The 13,998-nt window shown below is 33.6% G+C and overlaps 2 protein-coding genes across 2 annotated transcripts in view; one reads left to right on the plus strand and one right to left on the minus strand.

The window, feature by feature from the left end:
• Window positions 1-976: 976 nt before the first annotated feature.
• LOC129749243 (ficolin-2-like) lies at window positions 977-2,446 on the minus strand. Its single transcript, XM_055744180.1, has 3 exons — window positions 2,329-2,446; window positions 1,434-2,261; window positions 977-1,352 (listed from the first exon to the last, which is right to left on the minus strand). Exons 1-3 carry the CDS (start codon window positions 2,397-2,399, stop codon window positions 1,226-1,228), a joined length of 1,026 nt encoding a protein of 341 aa, XP_055600155.1. The 5' UTR covers window positions 2,400-2,446; the 3' UTR covers window positions 977-1,225.
• A 4,876-nt stretch (window positions 2,447-7,322) lies between these two features.
• Window positions 7,323-13,998, plus strand: part of LOC129746177 (NADPH oxidase 5) — a 357,046-nt gene continuing 350,370 nt past the window's right edge. Inside the window, exon 1 of the mRNA XM_055739712.1 lies at window positions 7,323-8,630. Within this exon, the coding sequence (XP_055595687.1) occupies window positions 7,734-8,630 (897 nt within the window). The 5' untranslated portion in view covers window positions 7,323-7,733. The remainder of the gene's footprint in view (window positions 8,631-13,998) is intronic.

A 13,998-nucleotide genomic window follows, 5' to 3' on the forward strand; every position in this document is an offset into this window, starting at 1 on the left:
CTAGTGTTAAAGACGTATACTGTTTAAAAAGCCTCTACTGCAGCCTTGTTCGCTTCATCCTGGAGTATGCATCGGCTGTTTGGAGCCCTTTCTACCAGAATGGCGCTGATAGGATCGAGGCTGTACAACGACGTTTTATGCGGTATGCTCTACGCCATTTGAACTGGTCTGACCCGCTCCACCTTCCAAGCTACGAGAATCGCTGCAGCCTTATTTGCCTGGACACGCTACAAGCCCGCCGAGGAGCCACTCGAGCATTATTTGTCTCCGATATTTTGGCGTCGAGAATTGACTTAACTGGAATCGATTAACCTCAGTGTTCGTCCTCGAGGACTTCGAGACCGGAATTTACAGCTCTACTATCCCCTTCGTCAAAACAACTATGGGGCTAATAGTGCACTGATTGGCGTTATCAGGACCTTCAATCGTTATTCCGAACATTTTGATTTTGATACATCGAGGGATTTATTTAAAGGAAGAATTTTGACAGCATCGAGAACAGCGTAGTGCGTAATCCCGTTTATAGATATATAATTTAAACTACTTTGTTTTACATTCATTTAATCATTGGGATCAACATGTGATCCGTTGATATGTTATCAAATAAATAAATAAATAAGGCCAATTCTGTCCATTTTGTACCAAAGAACATGAACCCGCCAAACTTTCCAGAGCTGCGCCAGGTGGAGCAGTACTGGGCAATCATGTAGCGTGAACTTCGTAAGAGGAAGAAGACAGTCAAAGACGAGAAGGACATGTTAAGAAAATGAAAAGAAAAAAAACTGAGAAACAGGTACCGGATGACACTGTAAAGACTTTGATGGAGGACATCAAGCGAACTGCGTTCAATTTTGCACTCAAGGCTCCATCGACTTTTTTTTTGTTTTTTGAAGTAAATGTATGTACAAAACTACCCTGAAATTGTGGTTTCATTTTAAACATTATAAGATAATTTGCTTGACATTTTCGGTGTCGCAATAATTTCGTGTTCGAACTTTATTAGATGTAATATTCGATGAAATCAGTATTCTGCCTAATAGGCGCATAAAGCCCGCTTCTCCCCAATGTCATATTGACATTAGAGCAGATAATGGTTAATCCGCAGTGGTTCCGCATTCCTTCATCTTTTTATCGAGGTGATACTAAATACTAGTTTTTATTTATAACCTTAGCTCCAACTTCAACAGGAAATCCACGGTGTTGATATGTATTATGTTTTTACTTTTTACTTTTCCTTAACGGCTCGAATCATCATACGGGATTTATGCAAACTTTCGTATGAACTTTTAAAGCTGTGCCAGCACATCGAATTTGCATTGGTCGATCCTTTCTGATATAGTCCGTTCAGATTACTACAAACAGGAAAAAAAAAGTTGCGAGAAAGACAACAAATAAGTTTAAAAATCATTTATGAATTCCAAAGTGAAGATTACCTATGATGGCAAGCCGTGTACCACCATGCACCTTTGTAATCCATAGCGCAGTTTCCCCCATGAATGTCGTGATCGGCATCGTGGGTAGTGAACTTCATGTTGAGCGCGAAGCTTAGCGAGTCTCCAGCATTTCCACTGTAGGTGCCCAATTTTGACAGGGTGTATTTTTTGTCAGCTCCATCAACCAAGAAATGGCTATACTTAGCGACGCCCTTCTTCCCATCGAATGCCTCCACTACAACGTGGAGCTCATGAGCTTTGAGCGAGGTGAGTTGGTGAACTTTTTCAAGGCCCAACCAAAACTCGTTCTCTAAACTGCCGAAGCCCTGTTCATATTCTGCCCATTTGCGGTAGAAATCGACCGCGCCATCAAAACGGTTCTGGATGACAGTCCAACCTCCTCCCTCGTATTCTTGGTCGCAAAAGGCTTCAAACGATTTAATTCCATCAGGTTGCAGCCTGTAGACTCCGGATGTATTACTTGTAATGTCGGAACAAGTTTGATGTATTTGAGGTTGTTTGACCGAAAGTTGTGGGATTTTGGCCAATGTTTGTTCGAACGAGCTGTTGGTCAGAAATCTTACAAGCAGATCGTTCAACATTTCTGTACTCGGCTGTAGTTGTTGAAGCTTGTGTATCGCAGCTGTGCTGTTTATCAGCCTCGTCAGGCTCATGGTCGTAAGCTCTGATTCACTCTCCAGTTTGGCCAGCGTTCGAGCATGACGTTGTGCTAGGGCTTCGTTGCTACGAATCGAATCCCGTATTTCTTCAAGCTCTGCTCGGAGAATGTCGAACTGCTCTTTCGATCGCAGGTAGTCGCTGTGCATGCTGAATATTTAGGACAAACAAAAGAAACGTCAAAACGTCGGGTTCGAAGATCAGGGGTTCAACTTACTTGAAATTGATGGAATCCAATCCTGCAATCGTTAGCTCGTAGCCCAATGCTGTTGTGGAACTATTCTCCATTGATGTCGTCCTTCCGAAGTAACAGAAAAGTATGGCCAGAAGCGCCATTCTCGACTCCATTGTGCAGAGAAAGTAGGGCCTTCGTCTACTGAATTGATGTTAGATCTTACAGATTCCTTTTATAGGTCATCTTCTAGATATCTGCTGCACGAGATGGTGATATGAAAACCGCAGCCTAAACCACGATAACTTCAAAATATAGTAGAGCAAGCATTATACAGTGCAAGCTATAAATAGAATGTATACAAATTTGCTGACCCGATAAACTTTGTTCTACCATCTATCAACAAATTGTAGGTAAATGCTTTTACGCTGAGAAACTTGAAGGAAGTTGTGCGGTGGCTAGAGGGTTCAAAAACGGTTGAAAGATTATTCTAAATTAAGGTTGCAAGATTACCCGGTTTTATCCGGGATTGCCCGGATATTTGATACTGAATTCGGCCCGGTTGCCCGGATGTCATTAAAAGATGCTCGGATTTATTCAATTTATTCGGAAAATTAAACAAAAACAAACAAAAAACACCGAAATTTTTTGAGCAAGTTTTATAAAAATTAACATGAAAGGTTTTTGGAAACCAAAAAAAAAAATGGTTCAAAATCTATTTATGATTTTCATGAAAACATTTTTTTTTTAATTTTTTTTTCTAGATTTTGTTGAGGAATTTCTGAGTTTTGATAAAATTTGCCCGGATATTGTCCGGATTTATGGTCGTCAATTTGAAATCGAATGCCCAGATTTTACCAGGTTTTTTAAAAAAAAATTGCCCAGTTTGTCCGGCCCGGATGCGTGCTGATAAATTCTGGCAACCCTACTCTAAAACAAATTCAAAACAAATCATAATGTATGAGGCCATCAGAGTAATGACAAAAATGACGAATGTGTCAAAAATGACAAAAATGACACAAATGACAAAAATGACAAAAATGACAAAAATGACAAAAATGACAAAAATGACAAAAATGACAAAAATGACAAAAATGACAAAAATGACAAAAATGACAAAAATGACAAAAATGACAAAAATGACAAAAATGACAAAAATGACAAAAATGACAAAAATGACAAAAATGACAAAAATGACAAAAATGACAAAAATGACAAAAATGACAAAAATGACAAAAATGACAAAAATGACAAAAATGACAAAAATGACAAAAATGACAAAAATGACAAAAATGACAAAAATGACAAAAATGACAAAAATGACAAAAATGACAAAAATGACAAAAATGACAAAAATGACAAAAATGACAAAAATGACAAAAATGACAAAAATGACAAAAATGACAAAAATGACAAAAATGACAAAAATGACAAAAATGACAAAAATGACAAAAATGACAAAAATGACAAAAATGACAAAAATGATAAAAATGACAAAAATGACAAAAATGACAAAAATGACAAAAATGACAAAAATGACAAAAATGACAAAAATGACAAAAATGACAAAAATGACAAAAATGACAAAAATGACAAAAATGACAAAAATGACAAAAATGACAAAAATGACAAAAATGACAAAAATGACAAAAATGACAAAAATGACAAAAATGACAAAAATGACAAAAATGACAAAAATGACAAAAATGACAAAAATGACAAAAATGACAAAAATGACAAAAATGACAAAAATGACAAAAATGACAAAAATGACAAAAATGACAAAAATGACAAAAATGACAAAAATGACAAAAATGACAAAAATGACAAAAATGACAAAAATGACAAAAATGACAAAAATGACAAAAATGACAAAAATGACAAAAATGACAAAAATGACAAAAATGACAAAAATGACAAAAATGACAAAAATGACAAAAATGACAAAAATTACAAAAATTACAAAAATTACAAAAATTACAAAAATGACAAAAATGACAAAAATGACAAAAATGACAAAAATGACAAAAATGACAAAAATGACAAAAATAACAAAAATGACAAAAAAGACAAAAAAGACAAAAATGACAAAAATGACAAAAATGACAAAAATGACAAAAATGACAAAAATGACAAAAATGACAAAAATGACAAAAATGACAAAAATGACAAAAATGACAAAAATGACAAAAATGACAAAAATGACAAAAATGACAAAAATGACAAAAATGACAAAAATGACAAAAATGACAAAAATGACAAAAATGACAAAAATGACAAAATTGACAAAAATGACAAAAATGACAAAAATGACAAAAATTACAAAAATGACAAAAATGACAAAAATGACAAAAATGACAAAAATGACAAAAGTGACAAAAATGACAAAAATGACAAAAATGACAAAAATGACAAAAATGACAAAAATGACAAAAATGACAAAAATGACAAAAATGACAAAAATGACAAAAATGACAAAAATGACAAAAATGACAAAAATGACAAAAATGACAAAAATGACAAAAATGACAAAAATGACAAAAATGACAAAAATGACAAAAATGACAAAAATGACAAAAATGACAAAAATGACAAAAATGACAAAAATGACAAAAATGACAAAAATGACAAAAATGACAAAAATGACAAAAATGACAAAAATGACAAAAAATGACAAAAATTACAAAAATGACAAAAATGACAAAAATGACAAAAATGACAAAAATGACAAAAATGACAAAAATGACAAAAATGACAAAAATGACAAAAATGACAAAAATGACAAAAATGACAAAAATGACAAAAATGACAAAAATGACAAAAATGACAAAAATGACAAAAATGACAAAAATGACAAAAATGACAAAAATGACAAAAATGACAAAAATGACAAAAATGACAAAAATGACAAAAATGACAAAAATGACAAAAATGACAAAAATGACAAAAATGACAAAAATGACAAAAATGACAAAAATGACAAAAATGACAAAAATGACAAAAATGACAAAAATGACAAAAATGACAAAAATGACAAAAATGACAAAAATGACAAAAATGACAAAAATGACAAAAATGACAAAAATGACAAAAATGACAAAAATGACAAAAATGACAAAAATGACAAAAATGACAAAAATGACAAAAATGACAAAAATGACAAAAATGACAAAAATGACAAAAATGACAAAAATGACAAAAATGACAAAAATGACAAAAATGACAAAAATGACAAAAATGACAAAAATGACAAAAATGACAAAAATGACAAAAATGACAAAAATGACAAAAATGACAAAAATGACAAAAATGACAAAAATGACAAAAATGACAAAAATGACAAAAATGACAAAAATGACAAAAATGACAAAAATGACAAAAATGAAAAAAATGACTACTCAAAATTTGTCAACATTGCCAAAAATTGTCAAAATTGTCAAAATTTGTCAAAATTTGTCAAAATTGTCAAAAATGACAAAAATGACAAAAATGACAAAAATGACAAAAATGACAAAAATGACAAAAATGACAAAAATGACAAAAATGACAAAAATGACAAAAATGACAAAAATGACAAAAATGACAAAAATGACAAAAATGACAAAAATGACAAAAATGACAAAAATGACAAAAATGACAAAAATGACAAAAATGACAAAAATGACAAAAATGACAAAAATGACAAAAATGACAAAAATGACAAAAATGACAAAAATGACAAAAATGACAAAAATGACAAAAATGACAAAAAGGACAAAAATGACAAAAATGACAAAAATGACAAAAATGACAAAAATGACAAAAATGACAAAAATGACAAAAATGACAAAGATGACAAAAATGACAAAAATGACAAAAATGGCAAAAATGACAAAAATGACAAAAATGACAAAAATGACAAAAATGACAAAAATGACAAAAATGACAAAAATGACAAAAATGACAAAAATGACAAAAATGACAAAAATGACAAAAATGACAAAAATGACAAAAATGACAAAAATGACAAAAATGACAAAAATGACAAAAATGACAAAAATGACAAAAATGACAAAAATGACAAAAATGACAAAAATGACAAAAATGACAAAAATGACAAAAATGACAAAAATTACAAAAATTACAAAAATTACAAAAATTACAAAAATGACAAAAATTACAAAAATGACAAAAATGACAAAAATGAAAAAAAAAGAAAAAAATTACAAAAATAACAGAAATGACGAAAACGATAAAAATGGCAAAAATGACAAAAATGACAAAATTGACAAAATTGACAAAACTGACAAAATTGACAAAAATGACAAAAAGGACAAAAATGACAAAAATTACAAAAATTACAAAAATGACAAAAATTACAAAAATGAGTTAAATATTAAAAATAATAAAAATAGTAAAAATAATTAAAAAATTAACAAAAATAGGGATAAAGAAAAATTAAAAAGAAATTGTTTAAAATTAAAACTTCACAATCAAAAATTACAAAAAAATTTGAAAATTTTGAAAATGACAAAAATAACATAAAATAAAAAAATTAAATCAATTGTTTCAAAGATGACATGCGCTGACACATGTCAGTAAATGTTCGATCTGAGTTGATTCAAGCCGCGCAACATATGTACAGCAGAGCTCTGCACCGTTTTATGTCGCACGGAAACATCGTTTGCCGCGCCGTTGTCGATCGCCCGATCATAGCACGCGCTGATTGGTCAGTCGTCAACATACATATCTCGTCAACGGGAAGAAGGCAGCCGAATCCGAAACACTGTAAGTAGGTACTGACTTAGCCGCCGTAACGCCTCTCTGCTGAAGCTGTGCTGCCCCGATTGGACTACATGCATGAGCAGAGCACGCGTGCTGCGTTTTGTGCAGGTTGTGGGTAAAATCGGGCGGCCCAAACGTGATCTGGCTGAACTTGGCGCGCGGAGCTCACGCGACTTGGCTGCTCTTTTGGTTGCTTTGGACTGTGCTGAACAGGTTGGCTGTTTGGTTGCCCGCTGGTTTCCCGTCTGGGTTGCGTTCAGTTCTGTTTCGGATTTGCTAGCGTTACGACGAGCCTGCTCTCTCCCCGGTCGGAAATCGGTGCCTTCGGATTTGGTTGCTGTCAGTAAAATACCTTCTTGGTACTTGGGTGATTTTTTGTTTCTGTGTTTTTTTTTTTGAAAAGTGCCTGATTTTTAACATCTCAAAAAGAAATAATTTTGTGATTTTGCGAGAAAAAGTTGTCTAATTAACTGTGTTTGCACAGAAAAGTGTTTTTTTTTTCAAATCAAGATTTCATTCTATCCTAATTGGGTGTCAGGTGCTGTTTGAAAATCGATCACGTGTGGGTTTGAGTGGAAAATTTTTGCCTAGCCAAAAATCATGCAAAAATTGATCAACATCTGAAAGTGTGTGCGTGTGCGTGCGTGAAAGAAAGTAAATAAACATCGTTGAGACAACCGTTTACCATGGAAACCGTACCATCGAGTTCAAACGCGGAATCGCAGCGACAGCAAAGTCTCGGCGTGGGCAACGAAAGCGAAAGTGAATCCGGAGTGAAACTGTCCGATTCTCGTTCTCCGTCGCCGCAGTTGCCCCACAAGGCCCCCAAGAAGGTATCCTTCTCGGACGAACTGCCGCAGGAGAACGCGTCCAGCAACAATACTAGCAGTGGGATCAGTGAAAATTCTAACCTCAACCCACCGACAACCTTGACCCAGAAAAGTGAAAGTGATCGATCGTCTCCATCCCGCATGGAACCGAACCCGTTTGTGTTTGTGCTCCAAAAGAATGGAAACTACCTTAACAACTTGCATCAACTGGACTCAGAATCGAAGAAGAATTCTGCTGTCGAGGAACCCCCATTCGGACTTCCGGCTGCAATAATCCGGGATACTTTCCCGAACGAGCGCCGCCTTTCGATTCATTCGACAGGCGCCCCAGAAGAAAGTGGAAGTGAAGTTGACCTTGGCCAACAACCTGCCAAGAAGCCTACTTCGATCTTGAAAGCGACGACCGCGGAACCATCACCCGGGGTAACCCCAAAACAACAACAACAACAACCATTCGATCCGATTTCCGCCGGGCTAGTGAATGATCTGCGGGCCCAAAGTGATCTGGTGAGTGCGGCCATGTCTGGTGGTCCACCAAACAACAAACCCCAGAACCTGGCCGACAGTGACAAGATCGAGAAGAGCGTGGCGGTCGCACCAGCGGAAATGCCTCCACCGGAAACCGGTGTCAGTGCGATGGAGCTGGAAGTGCGCCGGGACAAGCGCCGCTGGCTGTTGATTTCGGAGCTCAGCGCAATCTGTGGCGAGGACAAGCACACCGTCGACGGGTTCAAGCGGATCTTCCGAGAACAGGTGAGTGTTTTCCAATGGTTTTGCGTGCTCTCTAAGTGCTCCAAGCTAAGAAATTTGAATACAATGCGGCAAACGATTTGTTCGAGAGAATGCGCGCGCGACCCTGCGCGCAGTTTGTTTGTTTTTCTGCCGAGTACCTGTATCATTCTCAATGGAATTTGCATGCTTTCGCGATAATTATGACTCTTTATTCAGCTATTGAACAGAACGGTTGTACGTGCAATGGAATGAAGTGAACTGTGCTTCAGACACGAGTGTTATAGTGAAAATAGTAAATCAACGCTCAAATGGGCCTTGTTGAATTTTCTGCATAGGTGGGCTCATACCGACTCGAAAAAAGGCTTTAGAGCATCAAATGTTTCCCCTTTGGAAATGGTGATTGTGTCAAAAAATTTATTTAGGATATGTATAGAATAATCCCTACCAATAACTTGTTTAATCAGCTTGATTTGCTTCGATATTAAGATTCAAAAGAGTTGATTTTGATACTTAAGACCTGCATTAACTTCATGCACTTACCAAGGTGTGCACTTTTGAACCAGACTGAGAAAACACGTGAAAGAGTATTGAATTCAGATACTTATGTTGGCAACTTGTGTTCATTTGGATACTAAGATATAAGTTGTGTACCGTCAAACGGGGCATCATGCAACATCCAGGGTGGACACAGAACCGGGAAAAAAACTGGGAATTCAGATCCAAAATCGGAAAAAATACAAAAGGAGGTCAAAATGAATTTGTGATTCCATGATCAGGAACTCAAACCAAAATTCGAAATTAAAAATTGAAATTAAATTTTCTGAGTAAGGATTCAACAGATCTGTTATTAGAAAAAGATTTTTAGTTTTGAATTTCAAATTTACTGTAATTTTTTTTCAATTACCTCTTAAATGAAAAAATTCACAATCTGTACTGCAATTTAGAGCTCAAAACTGTCTCTAAGGATGAGATTAATAGAAACTTAAAATTTGTTCATATACCGCATACCATTACAATTATATGAAAACAAATAAATCGAAGTTTAATTTTGAATTCCAACTTGGAAATGTAAAAAAGGCTTCTATTATAATTTTCCAATGATAGTGTTTGATTCAAGAGCTAAACACAGGGCAATTAAACAAAAAAACTTAAATTCATCTTCACGTATAGCACTGCGTCTGTGGAAACTTTCTGTCATCAAATGAACTGTTTACGAAAAAGATTCTTCAGAGGGTCTGGAACTATTTTTTAAGCTGGGCTTTCGAAATTCACTTTTTTTAAATTCAAATTAGCTCATCTAATTACCGTGATATGAAGTAACTCTCAAAACTATTCATTTGTTAACAGTAATTCTGTTAGTTCAACAGTTTTTAAATTGGCTATTTTTTTTGTTTTCCTTTTTCTTGCTGAATTGTGTTTAAAAGGACTTTTGTAAGTCCTGCTTACAAAAGTTTTAAAAATAAATAAAACAACAGAAACATAAACAAACAAAAACTGGTGACTAAATTGATAAAAAAAACTCACAAACCTCCGGATGAGAATAAATTTGGTAAAAATTTCTATTAATTATTAATTTTCATAAAAAATATTATTTATAGTGTAAGTATATCGTGAATTTGGTCATACCATTTTTGACTAAGATAAAGTTAGAGAACAACAATGGAATAATTTTTGTGAAGACCATATTTCTAAAGAAACTGTGGAAACATTCCGGATGCTTTACGATTTATGCGTCATACAAAAAAAAAACTTTTATTCGATATATCAGAAATGTTCAGTTTTTGTTTGTGTAAAAATTCTAAAGTTGCCAAAAATAACTTTTTGATGAGATTGGAAAAAAAACCTCTTGAGGGTTTATTAGTTTTCATGTGTACTTCAAAACTAGCGCATAGTGAGATCCACCGAATGCCCTCGAGTATGTTCCACAGTGTTATATTAACATATTGCAGATCAAATAAATAATTCTTGTTTTTTTTTATTGCCGCGAGTGTGCTCCACTTCAAAGCCGATTGTTTAAAATCCAACAATGAATCTATATTCACAACACTTTAAGTAACTCAAAGTACCCAAATTGGTAGAATTTGGTCCAATCGTTAATGAGATACAGATTTCATAGCCGTTTTTAATGTGTTACCAAACAAAATAATACCGTTTTCTACGGTCTTTAGTTTTTGATAATCATAGGTTTAGTTTTGGAAAGAGGTTTCAATTTATTTGAAATTTTATGGAAAAACTTTTCAACATAACTCAATTGAAATGTTTTAGATCACTGATATACCACAAGTAGTTTTGACTTCTGAGACAAAAGGGGATTTTTTTTAATTATCTGACAATTTGCGCCGGGGGTCTTCAGATTTTCCCCAAAATTGAAAATTTGGTTCATTTTTGCGACTTAAAAACACATGTATTTTTTCAGATTTCTAACATTTTTATTTTTTGAGTTAGCTTCGGTTAGATTTTTTTGTAAATAAAAAATAACCATTTTTCAAAGCTACATAACTCTGTTGTTTCTCAACGGAAATTATAAAATAGCACATCAAAATGCATTGAAATTTTATCAGCTTTCCAAATAGAATAGTTGAAAAAAATCAAATAATGGCCTTCAACATGAAAAGTTGTAAACAAACTTTAAATGGCGTCTAAAAGTACCGTCTGCACCACCGAATATTTTGCAAAAAATACCATTGTATAGCTCGATTTATGATGCAACTTTCATCTGAAGACACCAAAGTGGGCCATTAACACCTTGAAGAGTTATGAAAGAAATAATAACAATACTTCTCTTTTTTTGCATCGAAAACAAACAATGGTCGAACAACTGCACTCACATATGGAGATAGCGCGCACTTCTAACAACATGGAAACAAAAGAACTTACCAAAGCAGGTAAAAAACACTACTTTTTCGTGCTTTGTAGAGTGTTTGCAGCAAAACTGACTTTAAATTTTAACCAAAATTCTGAGTATCGTATTGTTTATGTGATATAAATAATAATGGGAATGTTGCTTTTACAACCTGGTCATATACTATATAACTTATTAATTTTTCGATCAAAGGTCATTGTGAAGCGTAATCAATGCCAATAGTAGAAGGTTCAGTCCCTGTGTTTGGGATCACAAAAATGTGATTAAAAAAATGAAATATAGACGTGCTTTTCATAGTTTTTATATCGGGAGCTAAGCACTGGACACCAAAATCCTTTCCCATTGATTAAAAAAGTATGAGAAAGTGGCACAAATGTTGTAGAAATAATCAAAGAGCTCAGTATGGCCAGCCCAGACTGTAAAATGATGAAAATATGATACTTTTACCGTATTCGTTTTCTACATTCGCCCAGTTTTGAGGTTTACCATACTAGAACGAACATAATTCGTCGTCAGTGTTTTGCTACCTCGATCGCTCACATACGAATCTTCAGTGTTCCACCGTCCATTTTAAATCAAATCTGGGGAATTACGGATGCAAAACTTAGCGCATAAACTTCTAAAAATGACAGCAAAATGTGCATAACTTGTTGTGACCTGGTGCAAAACTGGGTATAAACGAATACGTTATTAGATTTTTGGATATAACATGAAGTCAGTTAAGCTGCAACAATCTACCGCCCCTTCTTTCATAACAGTCCCATATACAAAAATAAGCAAGCGAGACAATCAGCTTTTTCTGTTTAGGAATATATTTTTAAATTTAAACTTTCAGCATATACGAAAATCGTTTCTAGGTTGTCATAATAAATCGTTAGACCTGAAATTTTCGAATTTGGGTTATTGGTAAGGTCGAGAGCACCATTTTTATTCACTATGGGGCTGTTAATCGACCATATTTGAAACCTTTTTCGAATCTACTAGCATAACAGTCCCATACAAAATATATTTTTTCTCGCCAAGCTACTTTCTAAGACTTAAATTTGATCATTTTTGAACTTCTAGATGCAATTGTCAGAAAAAGAAACATACTTTTGCAAAAAAAATATCATGAATTCCACATTGTAAGTTGAATCTTTTTACGATTTTTGATTGCATCCGATAGTTTTTCGCTCAGGAAGTCATTCCTAAGAAAGTCAGACCTGCCTTCGAAAACTAGTGTGCATCATTCGACATCAAGTGAGTTAAAAAAATGTATAAATGATTCAAAGCAATAAACCAAAGACTATTTCGCCGAAAGAAAGATTGAAAAGTGACCAAATCCGTGGTATTTCACATATGGGACTGTTATTCAGGTATATTTCATATAGGACAGCCACGAATTGATATTTTTTTTTCGAAATTTCTAGAACAAAACCTCTTTTTTAGTCTTTTATGTTGAAGCGTTATGTTGACCTAAAATGACGAAAATTCATATGGGACTGTTATGCGAGTAGGGGCAGTCTGAAAAGGACGAAAAAATAGTGTTTTTACCAGCTTTGATAAGTTCTTTTGTTTCCATGTTGTTAGAAGTGCTTGCTATCTCCATATGTGAGTGCAGTTGTTCGACCATTGTTTGTTTTCGATGCAAAAAAAAGAGATTTATTGTTATTATTTCTTTCATAACTCTTCAAGGTGTTAATGGCCCACTTTGGTGTCTTCAGATGAAAGTTGCATCATAAATCGAGCTATATAATGGTATTTTTTGCAAAATATTCGGTGGTGCAGACGGTACTTTTAGATGCCATTTAAAGTTTATTACAACTTTTCATGTTGAAGGTCATTATTAAATTTTTTTCAACTATTCTATTTGGAAAGCTGATAAAATTTCAATGCATTTTGATGTGCTATTTTACAATTTCCGTTGAGAAACAACAGAGTTATGTAGCTTTGAAAAATGGTTATTTTTTATTTACAAAAAAATCTAACCGAAGCTAACTCAAAAAAAAAAAATGTTAGAAATCTGAAAAAATACATGTGTTTTTAAGTCGCAAAAATGAACCAAATTTTCAATTTTGGGGAAAATCTGAAGACCTCCGGCGCAAACCCGTCAGATAATAAAAAAAAATCCCCAAAAGCTACTGATGTTTTTCTTTTAGCTCATTCATCACGCTAGTAAAATTTGAGAATTTTCAGGACATTTAGAAATGATTTTTAATCGAAATTTAATCATTGATATTTTAAAATTATAATTCAAATCGATTAGTGTTCTTCAACAAATTGTTGATTTAATTATAATCTTCTATACCAATCCCCATAAATATTCTTGAGTGATGCCAGTAATATTTAATTTGTTTCTTTTGATTTTTCGTAACCTTGGGAATTTTATTTGCGAGCATATTTTTCTCTGGAACTAGAATAGCTCAGAAAAATCTTATTTTTTTATCAAATGGAGGGTAATATACAGATTCGAAATCAGTTTTTCATAGGGTTGTTGTTTTGTTTTTCATAGAAGTGTCAGTTCATTAGTTATCAATGATGAATTCA

The sequence above is a fragment of the Uranotaenia lowii genome, chromosome 2 (assembly GCF_029784155.1).
Source record: "Uranotaenia lowii strain MFRU-FL chromosome 2, ASM2978415v1, whole genome shotgun sequence".
NCBI lineage: Eukaryota > Metazoa > Arthropoda > Insecta > Diptera > Culicidae > Uranotaenia > Uranotaenia lowii.